The sequence below is a fragment of the Brachypodium distachyon genome, chromosome 2, assembly GCF_000005505.3.
Source record: "Brachypodium distachyon strain Bd21 chromosome 2, Brachypodium_distachyon_v3.0, whole genome shotgun sequence".
Lineage (NCBI taxonomy): Eukaryota > Viridiplantae > Streptophyta > Magnoliopsida > Poales > Poaceae > Brachypodium > Brachypodium distachyon.
The window spans coordinates 7941466-7964363 of record NC_016132.3 but is presented as its reverse complement, the minus strand read 5'-3'; the positions used below and the strand labels follow the sequence as shown (position 1 = coordinate 7964363).

The 22898-nt window shown below is 44.1% G+C and overlaps 2 protein-coding genes across 2 annotated transcripts; one reads left to right on the top strand and one right to left on the bottom strand.

The window, feature by feature from the left end:
- Nucleotides 1-2290: 2290 nt before the first annotated feature.
- LOC100846597 (peroxidase 72) lies at nt 2291-4312 on the bottom strand. The gene is made up of 3 exons (XM_003566660.4): nt 3936-4312; nt 3124-3315; nt 2291-3016 (listed from the first exon to the last, which is right to left on the bottom strand). Exons 1-3 carry the CDS (start codon nt 4170-4172, stop codon nt 2432-2434), a joined length of 1014 nt encoding a protein of 337 aa, XP_003566708.1. The 5' UTR covers nt 4173-4312; the 3' UTR covers nt 2291-2431.
- Nucleotides 4313-9959: 5647 nt separating this feature from the next.
- Nucleotides 9960-12867, top strand: LOC104582539. Its single transcript, XM_014898511.2, has 4 exons — nt 9960-9966; nt 10640-11055; nt 11698-11831; nt 12471-12867. Exons 1-4 carry the CDS (start codon nt 9960-9962, stop codon nt 12601-12603), a joined length of 690 nt encoding a protein of 229 aa, XP_014753997.1. The 3' UTR covers nt 12604-12867.
- Nucleotides 12868-22898: the final 10031 nt, after the last annotated feature.

Sequence of the window (22898 nt, the reverse complement as noted above, 5' to 3'; positions counted from 1 at the left end):
CGGGATCAAGGCTCATGCCAGTAAAATAATTAAAATAAAAGGTCGCCCATGCATGTATGATGTATGCAAATATGCAATATGTTGCTCAATCATCTTTCTTGTTTTTGCAACAGCTAGCCACCTATGTTTATTTAATACCTTGATTATGATAAAACTTGAAAAGCTAGGAAAGAAAGGACCCGAGGACACCCACACACATATAATCATCTTACCATAATAAACAAGTACTCCCACCTACATTTATCTATCTACTCTATCAATGAAATTGCCCATAACTCAGATTCTCAAGAATGCAAAGTACATACAAATTAAAATCCTAATCATGTAAGCCAATAGAGCTGGAACTAGTGTTCGTTAGTATAACTGAACGAAATACAAGTACATCCAAGAACAAAAGAACACAATGCTAACTACTCCTTACCGGCCGTTCTCGATTCGTCTGCATCCATCTGGCTGTACGGCCTTTTCACCTGCCCCCTGTCCTGCAGCCGGCAACTTATCACTGTGCAATGGAATCTGGATAACCACTTTGACTTTGAGTTCGATGGGTGCCCGTCAATCATATTGGACCTAGCTAGCCATGAAATTTAAAACCATAGTCATGTTCTCTTCTCTTTTTAGGTCAAGGCTCATAATCCCCATCTGCTGGCTGGCTGTTGGTTCTTCTATCTAATCTAGCTGATGTTCAAATGCATGTTGAGTCGGTTTTCATTCTTCCTTTTCTGGTGAGGGGTTCAACCAAGCTATGGATTGGATAGCATGTCTAATGATTTTGCCTGAGTGGTCGCTTGATTGATTTATTAGCTACGAACCCCTTTCCCTTTGTTAGGTGGTGCATGTAACGAGATTATTTTTTCTGTTGCATAGCCAAACTTATGATGATCATAGGTAAGTACTTTCCTATTTCAGGCGTAGAGTGGACAAAGCCATACCCATATTTGAACATTATTGTCGTCTCCTCAGTCGCGTCAATAACTGCTACACGGACGTGAAAATTGTTGCCAGTGAACCAAGCCTTGATGACGGCTCACTCGTCCGGCCTCATCCAGACAGTTCGTGATAGTTTTATCAGTAAACTCCTTTGCACTGTCTATTTGGGAGTAGAATGGCTATACCCTATATGTTTTTACCCTTTAGCTCTCTAATCGAATGACCATTTTCCATCTTGTCCTCAAAACAAAAATAAATCATTTTAGTACTAGGAAATACAAATTTGCGCCTGCATTACGTACTAGTTGATATATGGTTATCATATAATAAGATCCCGCAACTACAAGAATTTTCGGTAAACTGTTGTGGTAACATCCGGATTTGCCTCCAACAGTATTTCTAATTTGTTTAGGAAGTGGCTAATGGGGTTAAGTAGGTCATTACAAGCGCTTATTCAGAGAATGTTGTATATGTGTTGGTATCGCAAGTTTTTTTTTTTTGCAGGTTATCCATCTAACGTCACGCTGAATTTGTGCTTGGTTATCACCAAGTGTCAGAGGTGCAAGACGACTTTTTGGCTATTGGGGTGCAACTGCTCGACTTTTTGTTCCAACTCACTTGTAAGACATGATAATAATAAAATTATATTTGTGTGCATCAAACAATGGAAGCTATACGGGTCATGAATTCTTTTTGTAAAAAGAGAAAGCAGTGACTAAAGAAATGGTCGGCCGAAGACAGGTCTAACGGAACCTAGAAATTGATATTGATCTGGATTCTTATAAGCTTCGACTTCCCAAAAAGAAGGAAAGGTCAAACGGAAGTGACCTTTAATAAAGTAAGTACTACTAACTCCATTCCGATTTAAGGGGGGCTCACGCATTTTTAGGTTAAAAACTTAACTAATGTAATATGAATTTTATATCAGAAAAATTATATCATTAGAAAATAAAACATCCGAAGTTTCTAATGGTATAATTTTTGTGATATAAGACCCGTGTTATACTAGTTAAATCTTCAACCTATGGATGTGTAAGGGCCCATAAACCGGAAAAGAGGGAGTACTACTTTTTCAGATGAAACTTTTCTCTTCCTCAATTATAACTCAGGAGTTTTACAACAGCTGCAACCAATTTGGAAAATAACAATTCGAAAACCATACTTCAATTTTTCTTAAAGAAATCATAACAATGTATATTGCGGGATAAAGTGTGAATCATTTGATCCAAAAAATTGTAAGTTTGCATTTTATTGCAGAATCATTTAGTAACATTTTTGTAATACTATTTGTTTCTCAAAGTTTTAAAGTGTCATTTTTTTCTTCTTCTTCTGAAGGACCGACCAGTGCACGATTTGGAAGTTGGAGCTCACTGAACCAATATGAATAAATAACACAAGCACACACATTGTTTATTCCAAAATAAAATAAAGAAGCCACCAACTCCACGCAGTACAATTCAGCACACAAATTAAAGCATGGAGCTTTTCAGTAACGGGCTGCTCAGTGATAGTTGTTGAGCCTCCTGCAGTTCTTCCTGACCTCCCCTTGCGACCCTGTCAGTGGCATGATGTTGCCCATGTTCACCATCGACTGCGCAAAGTGCTGGAAGAAGAGACCCACATCATCCGCGTACGCCTTCACCAGCGCCGCCGTCTCGGCGCTCTTGGTGAGCAGGACTTCGTCTGAGCTGAGAAGCCCCTTGCCGGCCAAAATGTTCTTGAAGTAGAGGTTGTCGAACTTTGCCGGGGTGACGACGTCCAGCGGGAAGAGGTTGTTGTCGCCGCCTGAGCGAGGGCACCCTTGCCTCAGCTGTGCCGCGTAGGAGACGTCCAGGGTGTTGTCGGCCATGCCGTTGCCGGACTGGTTGTACAGCCTCTGCCTGAAGCTGGTGCACCGGGACAGGCCGATGGTGTGCGCGCCTGAGAGTGCCACGACGTCCACGACATGGAGCCCCAGGCGCTTGAACTTGGTGATGATTGTGGGGAGTGTGTTGTTGGGCGCCGGGATGCCGTTGTTGGAGCCCTGGATGCTGGCGCCCAGAGAGTCCCTCCGGCCCAGCGGCACGTCCCAGAACGGGCCACCAACCTGCACGTTATTTTTGAGTCCCAAATAAGAAACCAGAGTTCCCAGTTCCCAGATGGTACATTGTTTAGCTGGTAGGAACAGCTAGAATTACGGGTGGTTCTACTTACGAGGATGGTGGAGTCGCGGGCAGCGAGGGCGAGGATGTCGGCGCAGGAGACGGTGCCGGGGCAGGCGGCCTCGAGGGTGGCCTTGATCTGGTCCACGACCTCGAATCCCCTCAGAGAGTTGCGGTTTGGGTTGGACCCCTTCTCGCTCACTATGCTGCTGCTGTTGTCCAGCAGCACGGACGCGTCACAACCCTGCACGTATTCACCAAGAAGAAAAGATCAGGAAAAAGGGTCGGTGGTTAGATTAGCCGCATTGCAATAGCGGATAGATTAGGGGCACATGCAGTTCAGTTTAACATTGAAGAGACAGGACCAATTATTATCTTTTTGACGGATCGAAAGGACCAATTATTAACTGAACATTGATCTGAATGAAGCAATCACCCTCTCTTTGAAAAAAAAATGAATCTGGCTATCACCCTTTATAGCTCTCTTTGGAAAAAAAGATGAATTATAGGCAATCACCCTCTCTTTGAAAAAAAAAAGGAATTAAGCAATCATGGATTCATGGTACGGGTTCGATCTTGTCATGGACACAAAAAGCGCAGTGCTCACATGGCCGGGCAACGTAGGTAGGCTATCTCGTCACGGCTAAACAGTTAGCCTAAAAAACTAGAGATTCTCCCATGCTCCTAGCGACACCTTTTTCAGATAGCAAGGCGCAAATATTGGAAACGTTTAAAGGTCCAAACTTTGCGCGCTCAATTACGTTCGAAAGTCCGGACAGCTAAAGTTACCAAACAAAATATATGCACGTCATATATCTATGAAAACATGAGTAAGCAAAGTAGCAGAGAGGAAGCAGAGTGGACCTTGACGAAGCAGTCATGGAAATGCAGTCTGACCAAGGACGCGGCCATCCTGGTCTCCTGCGCGACGGCCTGCGCCACGATGGATTGCACGATCTCCTTGGCCTTGGGGCACGAGTGGTCGTAGAACTGCGGGAACAGGCCGCCGCCGCCGTACCACGGGTTGCCGTGGGCGGCGCCGGCGAGGAGCAAAGGAGAAACAAGGCAGAGCACCAGGAGGCAACCCATGGAAGCCGCCATGGATCGAGCTAGCTAGTAGCTAGGAAAGAAAAGCTACACTGTCCCCCTGCAGTACTTATGATGCTGGGTGTGATCAGAGAAGAGATGGATCTGTATTTCTCTTGTTTATGTGGGGATGAGATGAGAAGCGGGCATGGGAGTCGTTTATATAGGAGAGCGGGAATGGGGCGCGTGCGCGTGTAGGGAACGGGAAAAGAAAGGTGGTTTCGAGCAGAGGGACGGTGGGAAGGATGCATATTGCAGCAGCTGGCCTGGCCTGGCTGGGTTGTTAGCTAGCAACAGAACATTTTCAACTGCTTCTCGGCAATGATTCTCCTTCCACCAAGCAAAAGTCCACAAGGTTCAAACAAGTTCGTCCCGGCGCGCGCGGGTGAACATATTAGTGATGTGCTAATGTCACGTTGCTTTGGGCTCCGCATTAAGCTTTCGTAAGCTTGCAAGTCGATCGATCTCCAGATCCTGCAAATCAATCCTATGCTACTTACTTCGTTCCTAAATACTTGTCGCCGTTTTAGTACAAACTTGCAATAAAACAGCGACAAGCATTTATGAATGGAGTAGAAACTTGGGACAAATATTTATGAACGGAGGGAGTACTAATTAATGTCTCACAGTCTAACTTTAACCCTGCTGGCCCAACCATATTTAAGCATCGAGCAACACGTGATCAATCGATGACAATACCGCTTACACAACATCATCATACGTATTTGTGAAATCAAGCTGGAAAAGTAGCCAAAAACGAGGCGTACGTACGCATGGACACGGTGCGCGCGTGTTATTACAGGCTTACAGCAGGTCCATCGGACGGTATCGATTGATCAGCGCAACGCCGGCCGCGCATGCATTTTTTTCTTTCTAGAACGCTGATTAAAAAAGAAGATTCAGAAGACTAGTAAAACGTTGAGACGGCGAGATTTGGTATGGTTGCGTTATCAATTCAACACTTGGATTCGTATGCATACATAATGTATCTACTAGTATATGTATAATGGATTTATCATCATTCAACACTGGTCACTGGGCCTCATGATCGGTCTCTAGCTAACATATATATACCGGCGATATGAGGTCAAAGCTATGGGGATATACGAGCGCGCGTGCACTGCGTGATGATGTGTACCAGTTCTGTATACCTGTACACTTTGTGTGTTTGAGTGCGTAGGTGATGATTTGGGCGTTAGGCTGGCCGGTGGTGGGGATACGTTACAGTTGCATGCATATGGCCTACATCCATCCATCGATGTCGCGCGTGATCGCGGAGCAGGTTTCATTTCCCGGAAGGAAGGAGCGAAGGAAATACTTCTTCAACTATATATCCCGAGAGGCAGGAAGCTGGTCGTGCACTTCTGCATGCGTAGGCGTACCACGTACTTCTTATTTTTCATAAGGATTGACACGGTTTTATATTATATCTAGTTTCAAGGCGCCTTCATTTTTATGGAACGGATGGAGTACTGTATACGCACGGTGACCATCCATGTATCTTAGGAAACTGCCGGTATTGATGGTTTTATGCGACTACGCGTTTGATAGTAAGAGGCCTTTACCGTACAATTTACTAGCACGTGTGAGGAGTAGTATTGGCGGGCGTGGGTATTTTGGTCATTTCACATTATGCTATTTTATTTATTTATTTAGAGCATATTGACATATTGTCCCGATCAGAAGATGCTCTATAGGTCCATCAGCTACTCAATCGATCCAACAAAAATCACTTCAGAAAACATAGACCTAGATACCACCAAGTCAATTCAACCAAACCTCAGGAGTCGTGTAGTCGTGTAGCATTAATGGACAATGGTGACACACTAAGAGCATGTCCAGCGTAGCCCCCAAACAAGGCTCCTAAATTTGCAAGTAGGGGCCAGCCTTCATAAGTAGGGACCCAAAAATTGCAAATGTCTCCAGCAGGACCCCCTAAATCACAACCCTTATTTCATTCGTATCTCATATTTCAAATAAAATTCATCCGATTTCAACCTAAATTCATCCTATTTCAAATCAAAATAGTCAAATTCAACCTCTATTCATTAAAGAGGAAATTGCATGGCGGGTCCTACAACTTGGCACCGATGTACAGTTTAGTCCTACAACTTGCGAATTGAAAAAACGCATACCTAAACTTGGCACCGCATATCACGCTTGGTCCAAATCTCGTCCGCACTCAAATTTTCGGCCGCGTAGGTTTTTTTTTGCAATTTTGCCTTCAGAATTTTCGCACTTAACCCCCGCACCCGCGGCCTCGCTTTGCCTGTAGCTTAAATTCCCAATTCTACCTCCATTTGGGCGAAATCCCTAGCCCAGTCTTGTTCCTCCGTCGCCGGTCCGGCCCCATGTCCAGTCCGCCCCCTTCACCAGTCCTCCTCCGTAGCCGGTCCAGCTGCGGGGGACCAAGGGCCGGCGAAGACAGAGGCGGACGGGCGACGGAGGAGGACCGACGAAGGGGGCTGACCGGCGAAGGGGGCGGACCGGACATGGGGCCGAACCGGTGACGGAGGAACAAGACTGGGCTAGGGATTTCGCCCAAATGGAGGTAGAATTGGGGATTTAAGCTACAGCCAAAGCGAGGCCGCGGGTGCGAAGGGAAATGGAGGCAGGGGGTTAAGTGCAAAAATTCTGAAGGCGAAATTGCAAAAAAAAAACCTGCATTGTCCAGGTCAGCAGCCTACGTGGCCGAAAATTTGAGCGCGGACGAGATTTGGACCAAGCATGATATGCGGTGCCAAGTTTAGGTATGCGCTTTTTCAATTCGCAAGTTGTAGGACTAAACTGTACATCGGTGCCAAGTTGTAGGACCCGCCATGCAATTTCCTCTTCATTAAACCTCAACACCCATCATCCAATTTACCAATTTGTACATACAATTTGAACAAAAAAAACCATTTCAATACATAGTGGAGGCAGCTTGCACAATCGCTGGAGGAGGAGCAGGCGACGGGCGCCGTCGTGGGGGGAGGAGCAGGAGATGGGGGCGGCCGCTGCCGTGGGGGGGGGGGGGGGAGGAGCAGGAGGAGGAAGAGGAGGAGGTCGGGGCGGCCGACGCTCTCGCGGGATGTGGCGGGGGGGGGGGGGGGGGGGGGAGGAAGAGGTGGGGGGCGTCGCAGGGGGAGTAAGAGGAGGAGGTCGGAGCGGCCGGCGCTCTCGCGGGAGGTGGCGGCGGGGGCCGTCGCAGGGGGAGGAAGAGGAGAAGGTCATGGCGGCCGGCGGTCTCGCTGGAGGTGGCGGTGGGCACCGGCGCGGGGGAGGTGGCGGCCGGCGACGGGGAGGGTGAGGCGGTGGTGGCCGGAGAAGGAGAGGCGGCGGCATCCGAAGGAGCCAGCGAGGGAGAGGCGGACGAGAGGAGGGAGACATGAAGATCGGGGGAATCTCAGGGATAGGGGGCCCCTGTCCTACCCGTGGGAATGGGGGCTCTCGGGCCGATTCAGGGGCTTCGCAAAATTTAGGGGCTTGTTTAGGGGTCCTGTTGGATCAGGTTTTTTGGCCTCAAGCCCCCAAATCAGGATAGGGGCTCTGCTAGACATGCTCTAATGAGGGAGGAAAGCCTACCTGGTGCCGTTTATCCATCCGCCGCCGGCTCGTCTTTGGGTTGCGACGAGGCAGGGCAGGGTCGCACCGCGCACTACGTCACAGTGCATATTCGGAGGCACTTTGGTTAAGGCATTTTTTAAATTTGCCTCGATTATTTATTATAGGAGGTAATTTCATAAAATGCCTCCAAAGAAAAAGGCTACGAATGCTATTTTATAAAAATGCCTCAAAATTTTTAACACTAAAGGCTTATTAGAAAAATTGCCTCAAAAACTTTTCAGTATCGAAGGCATACATGAAAAAAAATGCCTCAAAAGCTTTAAGCATCAAAGTCATTATAAGAAAAGCCTCTATCTAAACTTGCAGGGCAAATTGTCCACACTAATTTTTATAAAGGCAACTTTGATAAAAATGCCTTCCAATATCGGACAATCTATGTGGGGCGCGTGCCCCCACATTGTGGGGCACGTGCCCCCACATAGTCTTACGGGGCGGCGGCTTCTTTCTCCTTCTATCTCCTCTTCTCTTCCTCCTCCTGACCTCTCTCCCACCTCCCTTCCTCTCCTTGCTCTCTCTCTCTCATCTCATCTCCTCTCCCTTGCTATGCGTAGCCTCGTACTGCCGCGCGCTGCCGCCACGCGTCGTGTTGCCGCCACTGCAAAGCCTTGCTGCTGCCGTGCGCCCCCCCACCATGCGTCGTGCTGCCGTCGCCGCAACGCTCGATGCTGCCGTGCGCTGCCGGAGCCACGCACCGGCGAGCAGTGCCTCCAGCTGGCCATGCACGGAGCAGTCGTGCTCAGCCCCCTTTGCGTATCTCCGAAACGGCATCGCGTGCAAGGACGGACGAGCAGACGACGACGGTGACGGGCTCGAAGGCGCGAACGACGGCGAAGTCTGCGGCAGAACGGGCTCGCAGACCTTCGCTCGGTGGACTGGGATCTCTCCTCCCACGGCCACCTTCTGCGAATGGTGCTTGCAGTAGAATCCTCTAAACTTGTTTGCTGTGCACACCAAGTGTTTTCCATAATGTCTCCAAGCGCTATGTCATGTTTTGTACAAATTGTACCTTCTCAAAGTCAGCAAGCAGCACATGCTTGAGCAGTGCCACGATGCATTCGAGTTTTCTCAGAACGTACAGTTTGTACGATGTGCTGATCTCATGTATAATTAACCGGACTAACATACTTTAGAGTTTAGAGTTTAGACAGTGAGATGATTTTATTATGTCTTAATATACCGACAAGCATACACCGGGCATGTAGCCACACGTAACATGTCAAGTAGGTATTGTTGATCTGTTAATTAGACAAAATTAACGCGCAAGTAGGCATAGTTAATCCGGCAACTATGAAGAGTTAACTCAGCAGTAGGCACACGTAACCTGGCAAGTAGATACCGAATCTGGCAATTAGGCACAATTAACCCGGCAGGTAGACATATTTAATCCGGGAAGTATGAAGAGTTAATTTGGCAAGTAGGTACGGTTAATCTGGCAATTAGACACAATTAACTCGGCAAGTCGACATAGTTAATACGGCAAGTATGAAGAATTAATTCAGCAAGTAGGCAAGTAGGCACACGTAACCTGACAAGTAGGTACCGTTAATCTGAAAATTAGGCACAATTAATCGTTAATTAGGCACAATTACCCCGGCAGGTAGACATAATTAATCCGGCAAGTATGAAGAGTTAATTTGGCAAGTATGTATGGTTAATCTGGCAATTAGGCACAATTAACCCGGCAAGTAGACATAGTTAATCCGGTAAGTAGGCACACGTAATCTTGCTAGTAGGTACGGTTAATCTGGCAATTGGGCACGATTAACCGGCAAGTAGACATATTTAATCTGGCAAGTATGGAGAGTTAATCCGGCAAATAGGCACACGTTACCTGACCAGTAGGTACGGTTAATCTGGCAATTAGGTGCAATTAACCCGACAAGTAGACATAGTTAATCTGGCAAGTATGAAGAGTTAACCCGGCAAGTAGACACAACTAATCTGTTAAGTAGACATAATTAACCTGACAAATAGCTACGTCCGGTAAGTAGATGTTAATAAACCGGCAAATACGCACACTTAACGTGACATGTAGGCACACTTAATCAATCTGGCGAGTACACAAACTTTACCTGGCGCAAGTAGACAAATTTAACCCGACAAGTAGGTCTGAATAAACTTGAAGTAGTCACAATTAGCCTGACAAGTGGGCACACTTAATCAGACAAGTAGACACAATTAATTTGGCAAGTAGCTATGGCCGGTAAGTAGACGTGAATAAATCGACAGGTAGGCATAGTTAACCAACAAGTAGACACAATGAATCTAACAAGTAGTTAGGCCGGCAACTAGACGTGGATAAACGGATAGACGTATGGATAAACTGATAAGTATGAATTCTTAATATACATATCAAGTGAGACAGACACACAATGAACCCGTAGAATCATGCATGCGTAGAATACATCAAAATTTTATGCACGGTAAAAAATAGGTGCAATTTTTAAAGAAAAAAAATGCTAAATTAAGGAAGATGGTTCTTAGGCTCTGCTAGACTGGCTTCATTGCTAGGGGACTAGACGAGGCTGCGCGTTGCGGGCTTGGAGCTGCGAGCTGGCGCATGGGCTTCGAGCGGAGCTAGCACGTGGTGGAAATAGGACCTGGCCCCTGCGGGTCACGGGACGAGCTGGCGGGAGAGGGATCCCTTCACTCAGTGACTTTACAGTCGCTGAGTCACTGACTTTGTTGTCAGGGGATCCAAGTCCGAGGCGGCGAGCACGCGGGTCCGCGCCGCTGCGGACGCTTAGGCGGGGCACGCCGGTACGTAGTCAGGTCCTTCAAATATTTGTACATTTTGCAAAAAGGCCCTCGTGTTATATTTTTCGTACAGAATCACCCTCCCATCAGGTTCCTCTTTCTCCTTGCACCCTTCTGAGTCCTGTCCTCCTCCCACCAGAACCGGTCGTCAGAACAGGCATGGCTCGCGAGAGCTCACGCCGCTGCCCGCTCCCTCCACCACGCGTGCCTCCTCCTCCGCCACCCCGCACGCCGCCTACCATCCCTTGCCATCGAGCTTCACCTGCCCTCCACCGCATGTGCCTCCTGCTCCCGCCACCCCGCGCGTCGCTTGCCTCGATGGAGACGGAGTTGTGTTGCTCCTCGGCAGCGAGGCCAGCCAACCTCCACCGACATCGGGATCGCTTCCGCTGACCGTGTGTGCTCTCAGCCGCGTCCTCTCGTTGTTGCGGTGTCCCACCAGTGGCCTTCGGACCCCTCGCAGACAACCACCATTGCTGGATTGGATTCGTGGGCTTTTCGTCGCCAACCTAGCCCCTCACTGGAAATCCCAATGGTGAGAGCTTCATCCTCCATCTCTAACCACTTCCTATCTCTCTGAATCATGTGATTTGCTTGTGTGTGATGCTGAATTCGCAACACTGTGTACTTTGCGTTGAGATTGCACCCCAGGTGTTTGTTAGATTGCCTATGTGATTTTCTAGATACACCTTGGATATCGGCTAGTTATATTATGAAGCCTACACTACGGATTCAAATAGCAAATCCATCTAGTTCCCTTTAGTTCTCACTTATGTGCGTGCTAGGTCCTCAGGGATGACGAGTTCAGGAGCAACGCCCTGCAGGTCGTCACCTCAATCTGCTTCTCACTTCTGAGCAACGCGCCACATTTTATTATCACCCTCTGCAGGGATGTGTGCTGAAGCTTCTCTACTGCACAAATGTCTTATGTTGTTTCTTGGTTGATGAAAGCTTTTTAGTGCTATCTGCAGAGAGTGCCCCACTTCTGCAGGAGGTCTGTGATATCCTTAAATTACATGCTCTTTTAGTTTTAAATGTTTAGTAAAATATATTATATTCTATCTTTCGTGGATGGTCGTGGAAATCAGGCTGCCTTTTTTTTGTCCACAATTGTACACGTGTTCTACTTGTGGTGGCTCCTTTCCTGAAATTCAACTTCCATGGTGCAAGTTTGCAGGTAACTTGGATGCATATTCTTACTTTCAACGATAGATTCCACGATCCAGTTACATTTGTATTCCAAGGGATCTCTCTATTGAATCATTGGGCTGCATATTTTCTCCATACTTCTGTGGGAACTTGTCTCAAATTGTGAGTACCATGCTAGCTTAAGCATTGTCCAGAAAAAAAAAGGTTCCAAGGTTTCTACCATGCCAAGTTCACAACCTAATTAGAGCAGTCATGTACTTCCTTTTTTTAAATAGTTTTTCCTGTTGCATTTTCAGGGTCCCATTGCAGATTTTGAAAGTGATGATACAAATGATTTTCCTAAGTTTCTAAGGTTCAAAGTTTTCAATAGTTAATTTAACGAATTTAAATTGTTTCTTATGGTGCATGTAGATGTATAATCTATGGTCCAGGGCTGGCTGCTATTAACCTTCAAAAAAAATATTTGCATGTCGTTATAGTTGATTATGGATTAGAAAAAACTGCACGTGCTTGTCCCATTTATTCTTCACGACATGCTCCTGTTCATAATGGCTGCATGCTCAATTTGTATACAGAAAATGCAGTACACAGTAGCGAGGAATTTGGTTAGGACTGATTGCAACAAAATTTGAAATAACAGTACAGTAGCTCATTGGCCTGTGTAATCAAGGACACGTGGCCTGTGTATCTCATTAACTATGGCTTCTGAAACTTGTTGTTTTATTCTAGCTCAAATTTTCCCTTGCCATCCAATTTCTACTCTAGCTTGATAACTAAACCAACAATTTTGCACCGTCATAGGAATGTGCTAACCACCGAGGGAAGGTGGCTACAGACATTGGAAATTCACAACCTGGCTACCGATGGCTCACAGTCACAAACTACTCTTGAGAAGACAAGAAAGAAGAACAGAGTTCCAATGCTACATCTGTGAATACTTGTCTTGATGAACTGTAGAATTACGACATTAGTATTGAACTGAATGCTTTTTGTCAATTGAATTCTATAAAATTGGTACTACTGTATAGTATAATCAGATTGTACTACTAACAACCTGATTGTTGAAGCTTTTTCGAAATGAGCCTCGGTTGGAATTTCAAGGCAATTTTGTATAGTGCTTGAAAAATTATATTGTGGCATTTTTCAGAAGTGCCGAAATTTAACTTTGAGGCAATTTCATAATGTGCCTGAAAATTTATTTGGTGGCATTGTTCAAAAATGCCTGAAATTTGAATTCATGGCTTTACTTGAATTGCCTTAAATCCTGATTTTGAAGGCTTGTTTTTAAAAATGCCTCAAAAGTTCTTTCCCTTCACCATTAGTTCTAACACCTTTTTATTAGCCTTAAAATATATTTTAAGGCACTTTCAGAGTTTTTTCAGGCAATATACGGTGCCTTCGAATATACTCCGTGACGTAGTGGCGGCGCCACGTCACGCCTGACTTCCTCATCTCCCTGCTCCTTTTTTCCCGCAGATTCCCCCGCACTGCCAACGCTGCTCCTCCTCCCTCACAGGAGGCTTGTGCAGCACATGAAGCTCATCGATGCCTTGCTTGGCGCTAGCAAGCACGATTGGGTCGGGGCGTCGTCTGCTGATTTTTTTTTCCCGGTACGAGATTTGATATTTTCTTATTCCTATTTTGTCCTTTTGGCAAAAAGAGTTCTGTACTCGTTTTGCTTCCAAGTATTGATGAATACAGGCCCTTAGATTGATCTCACGGACGGATCATATTTGTTGATCCCTACCGTAAAAGAACTCGATAATATATATTGTACGGACTATGGAGACCGTTTCTTCCGGCGTCACAAGCTATCGTAGGGGAAAATTAATGTAGTGCATGAAAGTAAGCACAAAGGTCTCTAAAAAGAGTAGAAACGAAATGTATGGTAAAAGCTAAATTATACTCCAACATTACGCAAGTTTTATTAATGAGATTAGGAATACAGTTATTTAGAGATTGGATCATTTACACAGGATCATCCAAACTTAGCCCTTGTGCCTGGTGCTATCTCTTCTGAATGCGGTCCTTTTGAAACCTTTGATGCATTTAGAGTTAATTCCAATTTGTACCATCTATTTGTCACGAGATGAAAGTTTGCGCCACATTTAGAGATTGGATAGGAGCCATAGTTCCGATTTGCACCACATTTTATTCTTGCCGTAAATCTGACAAAGAAGGATCCTTGAGTGTGGAGAGCTCAAGACATAGCGATCGATCATGAGCTGAGAAGGAGAGATGCCAATGGGAGAGCATGGCGCCTACGTACCTGGAGAGATGCCAGCGGGAGTGTGGAAATCGTCTTTCATTAGGCACCGCCCTCCCTATAACAAGAAAAATAAATTCAGAAAGACAATTCATGAAAAAGCCTATTGTGCATAGCAAAATAAAAAGAGTATACAAGATTTATTCAAGTGGTCTTCTCATATGTTAGTCAAAAGAGGCAAAAGAGGAAGGTAAGAGAATTTCCTTCAGAAGTGCTGAGTGCGGCTACTTGCTGGCCTCCCATGACTTTCAAGGTAGTCCTCAATGATGTCGCTGTAAGGAGCATTACCCTGATACTTGTTCATATTTAAAATTCTGCGAGCAAGTTTTTGTATCATTGCTGCATCAGCTGGAGAGTTATCTGAAAGAGCACTTATTGCAGAAGATCGTAGCCTAAGGATTGAGTTGATTGAAAAGCGAGAAGAAAATTCATCATTGTTCACAATGCCATTCAGTCACAAATCTAATTAAACTTGTTAAGAGGGCAGCACACCAAGAATTTGAAGTTACATCGACAAAATAAGCTACAAACATCAAACAATTCTCAGTTTATTCTTACGTTGTGACAAACTGATAACATGTTTCAGCTATTAGAAATTCCACACAAGGAAATGGACCATAAGCATACATAGATTTTATAAAACGAACGGGAGCTCACGAGATTCCAAGTTATGACGCTGGCGTACCAGTTGCTGGGGAGCCAGGGGCGTCGGTGGAGCTTGCTCCCCTCTCTTACTACGGAGAAGATGAGGTTGTTGGAACAGGGGCGGAGGAGCAGGCCGTCTTCTGATGATGCGGAGGAGTCAGGGGAGACCTTCGGGGCAGGGGCAGAGGAGCCAGCGGAGGTTGCTCATCTCTCCTGCAGCGGGCGGCAGCGGCGGTCTCCGGCGGTGGCTGTTGTGAATGGGGGAGATGGGTGTGATGGGGGGCGCGGGGGTGGGAGAACTGTCGGTCACGTCTGGTTTGGAGTATTTTTAGGGCAGGAGTTAGATTACTCCAGGTCTCTACTTTCAATACTCCACACTATTACTCCGCACACATCAATTGGAGTATTAGGGAGTATCAACAAATCTGAGCCTTTGGATTAAAAAATGGATGACCCAAATTAATTCTGGGGTACTGTAGAAGAGCTCTTTAACTAACTTAAATCTGTTTGAACCTTTTATTTTTTTCATCACGCGTACGGTTATCGGTTTCCAATCTAAAATGTATAAATGTTTTCAATGGTGGTTTCACACATTATGTATAATATTAATTTTTTTAAAAGTACTCCCTCCTATCCATAATAAGTGTCTCAATTTTATACTAGGGTTGAACTAATACTAGTTCAAAACCACGACACTTATTTTGGACCGAAGAAAGTACATCTTACGACCATCTCGTGTAGATATTTCGACGGGACCATAACACCCACTATTGAGGACCTATGCACACCTTGTGGTATCACACTTGTAAGAGGAAAATTCAACACTTTATTCACTATCACAATTTTGGTACAACACTCGTGGCTACCATATTACATATTACTGCACAACCATACTACTCCATCACGGTAGCTCACTCTCTTCTGGTGTGTTTTTTATTATGGTATGCCTAATGGGGGTGGGGGAGCACCACTATTTATACTTGTACAAGACCATTAAATTCCTGCAAGTGGCAGCCATCCAAACACTACACATATAAATATCTTTATTCTAAAATACTCTACATAATTTTTTTTCCGGAGAATTCCTAATTTTACCAAAATGAGTTGTTCTAGTATCTTCCACGATAAATGTTTTTGTTTTTTATATTACCTCTCAAGTCTTCTGGAATATTCCAATTTTCTTATGTTCACTACAAAAGCTTCTTGTAAATATCTTACTCCTCCAATTATCCAAAATATTCTAGAATGTTCCCAAGTACGCACATCCTTACTTCATCAGCCGTCCATCATCTATCCAACGGCCCAAGGTACCTGAGAAGTCTATTCCTTTTGAGACAAATCTACTTTATTGTTCTTTGTATTTTACCTGTTACCCTTTTACTTTCACTATTTGTAAGGCTATAAAGCCAGGATTCTTGAGCGGGGATCCCCATCTCTCTTGTAATGTGTAAACCCTACCAACCGTATTGTTCTATGTCCTTGATTTATGGTATCTAGACCAATATAAACGGAAAACCCTATCAAAAATACTTGTTCTTTTTTTTCTTTTTTCTTTTTATGATTCAAGGAGCCATTTCATTGCTCGAAAGATGGGTTACAATCCAGCTGTAGGAAGATACAAATACAGCTCGAGGGCAAATCCAACCAAGAGTTCCCCTGCCTAGCATCCATTCCATGTTTGGCACACAAATGTGCAACCATATTAGCAGTTCTAACTTTTATGAACATAAATAAAAGAAAAGGAATTAAAACCCCTACCAAGCTCCCAGGGTTGCCCTCCTTTTAAAAAAAACGCTCCTTGATTTCATACAAGATGGCAGCAAATTCTGACTAACGAAACGAGTCTTCCATCCACGTATTAAACAACACTTGGGCTTCACTTTTGATCTGAATTCGATGAAGACCATGTTCTTGAGCCACGAGGAGGTCATCTATTGCTGGGGTCGCCTCAATAGCTAAAGCACTAGATGTGTAAGGATTTCACGTGTTTTGAGCCATAACAAAACTAACATACGATGCTCTAGCTACAACCCCTCTTGGTCCATTATGAGAGCTAGCACTGAAAGCTCCATCAACATTCAGTTTGATAATACCAGTGTCCGATGGTTTCCAAGATTCAGGATTGCAAAGAATTTGATTTTTTTCAGTTTGGTTGAAGAAGTCCAAAGATCATGAGCAGTATCCACCGCCCATAAAACCGAATTCGCTAAACTCATTTCTTTTTCCCAATGGCCTATGTCGTTACGCCCCTTACATGAATACCACATTCTGTGGAGTATAATTCAAGCATCTCTTATGTAAAGATTCATGACTTTGTAACCAAGATTTTGCTAGACCCTGAAAGTGTAAAGTGGCGTACTAGCTCAATTGTGATGATGAACAGAAAACATGTGAAAGTATTTCTCACAACAATCCTTCCACCACTTTGGATCCTAGGCATCTTAGCATTGCCAAATCTACTCCCAGTATAGGAACTCTCTCCATGAGCATCAACATCATCATGAAATGTAACATGTGGGGCAAATTGAGCACTAGCACGCTCACCTTGTTCCACTGGACACCCACGAACTTGGTGAGTTCGATTGGGATGCCCCTAGGATTGTTGTTCATCGCCGTGGCCCGCTGGTCATCATCGATGTGGATGGGTGAAGCCGATGGAATGGCCTCCAGCCTGTCCACCCGATGCACCAGCTCCGCAAACTCCGTGTGAAGCGAATTGGTGGAGTTGACCAACCGCGTCACCGTGGAATTGGTCTAACGCACCTCTGTCAGCAGCGTCGATTGAGTGGTGAGCATAGAATCGATCTTACCGGCAAGGAGATCGATCTGCTTGGTGTGCTCCTGTGCTATCGTAGCGTTGTCGTGCGCCACCGTCACCGCCGAGGCGACCAATTGATGGATCTTCTGAAGCGAGAGCTCGGCAGTCGTCATCCTCACCGTCAGCGTGGGCTTGCTTGATTTCGCCGTGGCGGCTTGCTCCAAAGCGATTCAACTAAGCTAGGGTACACCGGAGGTGTTTTGCGTCGAATCTCAAAGAGAAACAACACCCGTCGCCAAGGATTTCACAAATCGCTCGAGAGAATTTGAGCAGCAGCGGAATTTTTTTGGGGGAGATGTCTCTGATACCAAAATGTCACGCGAATGACATCCTCTAGCGGCACACTAGATGGTAATGCAGATCCAGATCACAAATTCACTCAGATGAAGGGTGAATTCGAGGATAGAGGGAGAGATTACAGGAGAGCACTTCTGTGCTTGAGAGTTCTGATATTCGACGCCTTCTCATCGAGGAAGAAGACAGCTAAATAGACGATCCCCTTTGGCACTCAATCCCGATTGACATGCTTGTGTAGTCGAGTCCCCCTCCTTGGTTGGGCTTCTTGGTCACCTAGTGGGCCATCCTTGCCATGGGCCTGCTGGGCGTGACAGATATTTATTGCCGCAGAACTGCAGAAGCTTATAAACGGCCCGCCCGTAGGGCAGTTCACATGTTTGGCCTGGCATCAAAGGCAAAAAATTAAAGAAGGAAAAAAAATCCCCATCTAGACATCCAACCTACAGTTAGCTTGGACTACTTTGCTTCTACCGGCTCCGTCATGTACCGGTGCATGCTGAGGCTGCCACGTGGCAATAGGCCGAACCTACCTCATTGGTATATGGTATCATCAATGAAATGTGGTATGTGAATGGTATTTTTCATTGGTATATGATACATGAATAGTATTAATATTCCAACAGTCGATGAGATAATTGTTAGAGATCAAGGTCCAAAGTTTTGGAAAATCTTGCAAGGGCCGGATGCAGAGCCTGAATATTGATACTTGAGAACCAGGCATGGTCCTGCATGTGTGCATCTCTTCTTTGAGACCGAGAAGTTTTTTGTGTGATATCTTTAATCTTTTGGCTTCTTACCTTCGAGCCATGGCGAGTGAAAAGAAGCTTGGCTTTTGGCCATTGCCAAGGGTGATAGACGCAGCCGCATAGAAAATGTCCATTTATGTGTCATTGCATCGGTTGCCAGAGCCTGCCCAAGCATGCTCCGGCTCCTTCCATTCTAACCAAGGCCACCTTCGAGGTTGATCTCATTGTATACTCCCTGTCTGTAGAAATTAATGTTGGCCATTCTAGAAACAATAACCAACCTTTAAATCATCTGAAATGCAGTATTAATATGCATAACTTTTTTTATTCGAGTTTTTTTCTTTGTCATGAAAGAAGTCTGTTTTTTTTTCCTTTCATCTTGTTCATCATGCATGATAATGAGCTTATAGTCATTCAAGAAAATGGCTAGTTTATTTTCATGCCTGTTTATATATGATAGAGAATTTTGTTAAAGTCAAGGAAAATAAAAAAAAAGTTTAACGAAGGACAATAAAGAATGGAAATGATAGTATATATATGGACACCCTCAAATGTTACAGGTACTCGGTCAAATAAGCAAGTACCCGGCCACAGTCGACCTTTGCTCGGAAGATGGTCTTACCCCGTGACACAACCGTTCGATCGATTCCTTCACAACGTACTGGACGCGATTTATCGAACAGATCGAGCTTATTTTGGCTTGAATATGCTCTCCAGAAGCGACTCCATCTTCAATTCTAACCAGCTAGCTAACACGTCAACGTTCTACCCTCTATCGGAGGACGTCAGCATCCGACCGAAGTGCGCTCGATCTTGGTGGCATAATTATACTTGTCTTTTTTTCATTCTCCGAAACAATTCAAAAATTTGATATATGTTCTGCTCGTATATGTTTTTTCGAAAATGGAAGCTTTTATTGATCTCAACGGCATATCGATCGACACACACAGAGTATCACACACCCGGCCTCTGCGCCGAAAACGCACACAGGCAACCAAGTAAGAGACAAAAATAAATTATTACATCGAAAGAAAAGTAACATCTCTAAGCAGACTCAATCCGCAGGCTAAACCGTCACCCATTGTGGGTAAAAAAGTCTTTGGTCACTTGTTCCAACTTGTTGCACGCCATCAACTTGAGGATAGACCAAGTACGGAGCCAAAGAGTGCAAAAATACAAGACCCACAAAGAAAAAGTTAAGTATTTTCTATTAAATGTAATATCATTTCTGCATAACCAAATTGTCCAACATAAAGTGGCAACTCCAACCATAAGAAGCGTCTTCAACCTTTTATTACCCCCCTAACCATGACCCAAACATATGAGGGACATCGCGAGGTGAAAAAAGATTAGAAGCTATTTGGACTATTAGCCACACAAAACGGGAGACACGACACCCGAAAAAAAAGATGTGTTATATTCTCATCTTCATGACAGAAATAACACTTTGAGCTCCCATTCCAATTGCGTTTAACAAGTTGTATTTAGTTAAAGTGACGCCCCGCCGCAAGAACCAAAGAAAAAATTTAATCTTTAGAAGAATCTTTAGATTCCATAACCCTTTGTTAAAATTCGGAATGTCAGAAATTTACACAGCGACGCCAAATTTCTGGAAAGCCCATAGTTATTTTAAAGAACTTTCTAGTACTAGTACGATTTTGAATAACGTATGTCGAGAAAAAGATTGCCACACCAAAGTCACTTTCTACTCCTCCTAGTAGATAATTTAGTTCTTTAATAAGTCCTGTATTCATGGAAAAAGCTGTGAGTAATCATTTTCTCAAAAAGAGCTGTGAGTAATCATTGTCATCTTTTTTTTTCAATTGTCTGAATTGGAGAAAAATTGTGTTGGTTAACTTGCAAGAAATGCATAAGACCTATTCAAGCGTTTGACACATTTTCCTCTACAGTAAGCTTTTGGTTTCTATAAGGAAGGAAATGGTGAAGGAGGTGAACAGGAAGAATCAAAAGGATCGATCCTCGCAACACTGCAGAAGTCAAATGAACAGGTACTCGGTCGATCTCATTTACTAGTATGCATGTCTCCTCGGTTTCTTCAGAAAAAAACCATTTTGTGTTCACTTTCTAGCACTGCATATTACTCCTTCGAGAAACGGCAAACGGCCGCAGATATGCAAGCATGCATGCCCTGCTCCACCGGTGCCGAAGCTCAAGAACAGTTGAAACAAATCGTTCCGGTTCCGGGAACCTGTAGCTATAGCTGGCGACCTATACCTACTCCACTACTCATGCATCGATCGATCATGTATCCTACGGAGTTGGTACATCGTCCCATTGCGCGTCCCTTTTGACCTGGTCGCCGCATGCATATATGCAGGCAGTAGCTAGGAAGAGCCGGAGACTCATGACCAAAAAATAGCCTAATAAATCTGATACATTTATTATGAATCAGAGAAAGTATTGTTTCTAGTAATAACATTGGAATTGAATCCCTAGCTAGCTATAGTGTAGAATGATCGATCGATCACCAACAATAGAAAAACATTGCCGCCATGCGCGCATACACAATGCTAGCTAGCTGCATTAATCAACATACCGTGCGTCCCACCTGTATGTAACTAACCATATGTATATACTTTGTGGAGTATAACAAAAGTATCAGTATTAATTCGGAAGCAAAAGTCCTTTACGTTTTTGCTAATTAAATTAGCTTGTATCATACTACGCCGTGTTGCCACGTGTTGCACGAGGCTGAATACTGTCGAGGTTAAAGTGATTAAGCGTGAGACATGCATATACTATCGCTTATGCACTGATCTTGCAAGATTGACCTGCATTCGCGACAGTTAATCATCGAGACTTCAGTACTACTACTAGCTTTTAGATGTATTTATACATATGCTTTACCTTTCTCATGGCCATGTATATGATTGAAACCAACAATTTGTTTAGTATGCACTGGTGAGTTTGCACGTGTAACATACGTCTCCACGATACGTGACAACTTGATTTCTACTCCCTCCGATTCAAAGTATCTCAGATTTAGTACAAATTTTTGCTTAAGTTAGTATAAAATCTACAACACATATGGATCGGAGGGAGTACCTTTTTTTTATACGATGACTTGTCTTTCTACAAAAGAATTTGTCGATCTTATTTTTAAGCCAAGATGCTAAAGTTGGGCCTCCAAAAATGCCCACATTTTCTTGATAATATCATCAAATCTTAACCATCATGACTAACATATACCCTAACATACTTGAGTCGAATCAATCACATTCGAACATAAACAATATTCAAAATCATCAAATCTGAACCAACAAGGATACATGGTTAAGGTTTACAGCCGAATTTTCAAGAAGTTGCATAACCTGAACCCAAACCCTGAATTACGCTCCGCTCAAACTACGATTGTACTCCAGTAGGACCACATTTTAAAAGCAAGTAGTCTGCCCTGCTTGACTCAGGATGGAAAACAATGACAAGCATTTCAAATTCCCAACCCACCATTGCCAATAACATATCCTAGTACAACGATATTTCCAGTTATCAGATGTCTAAATCTCCTAACCATTTATATCAGTACCAGAAACAAACACCTATGTCATCCCTTGTTTAACCCATCCATATTCCTGCAAAGAAATATGCCAATGTGAGCCAGAAACATTTTACACCAACTCTAAACACCAAAAGTGTACTTAATAGCATGAGTTCCAAAAACATTTTGTATGGATTGATTTCCAGGATAAAAAACAACAACCATACTGGTCATCTATCGTCTCATCCAGCAAAACTAAAAATAATAATTCTGCGGCAGATACATAGCAAAATCAACACATGATTTCACAATGCTACGGCCGAGCTAATTGAATTTCTGTGGCACAAAACAACCCAGAGTCATAGTTGTGCGGTTCTGATACAGCTGAGTCCTCTGATGTATGCTCACCACAATTTTCTGGTGGCCGTTCATCACCAACACACTAGAGCGGCATTCTTGCTTGTGTAACAAGCTTTCTAGCTTCGATAAGTGATGCTTGAGCAAAAGGGTTTGTTGCAGCAACAGTCTCAAGAGCATCTGTAGCTTTCTCTGCTTCCAAAATGAGTGACCTGATGGTCAAGAATAAGAGGATCAATTGAGATGACACAGAATAACATTTTGAGCGAACAAAGCAACTGTGGAATTAGGTAGTTTAAAAACAGTCTTGCATTTATAGCTGACATGCATAACTTTCTGTCAGCAAAGTGTCAACAATCAAGTAACTGAAATGACAAGGAATTCAACTCCAAGTGCATTCCAATATGGCAATATATATTGTAGTTACCTATATGTAATTCATCTTTTTCAGCGATCCAGAGTGATGTGCTTGTTGTTTTATAGTTGTCATTCTTGTCTTATAGTTGCATAATTATCAATACGAAACCACCATCAAAACAAATAAAATAATTTTGTCCCAAAATAAGAATAAGTGAATCACAGATAGATAAGAAGAAATGAA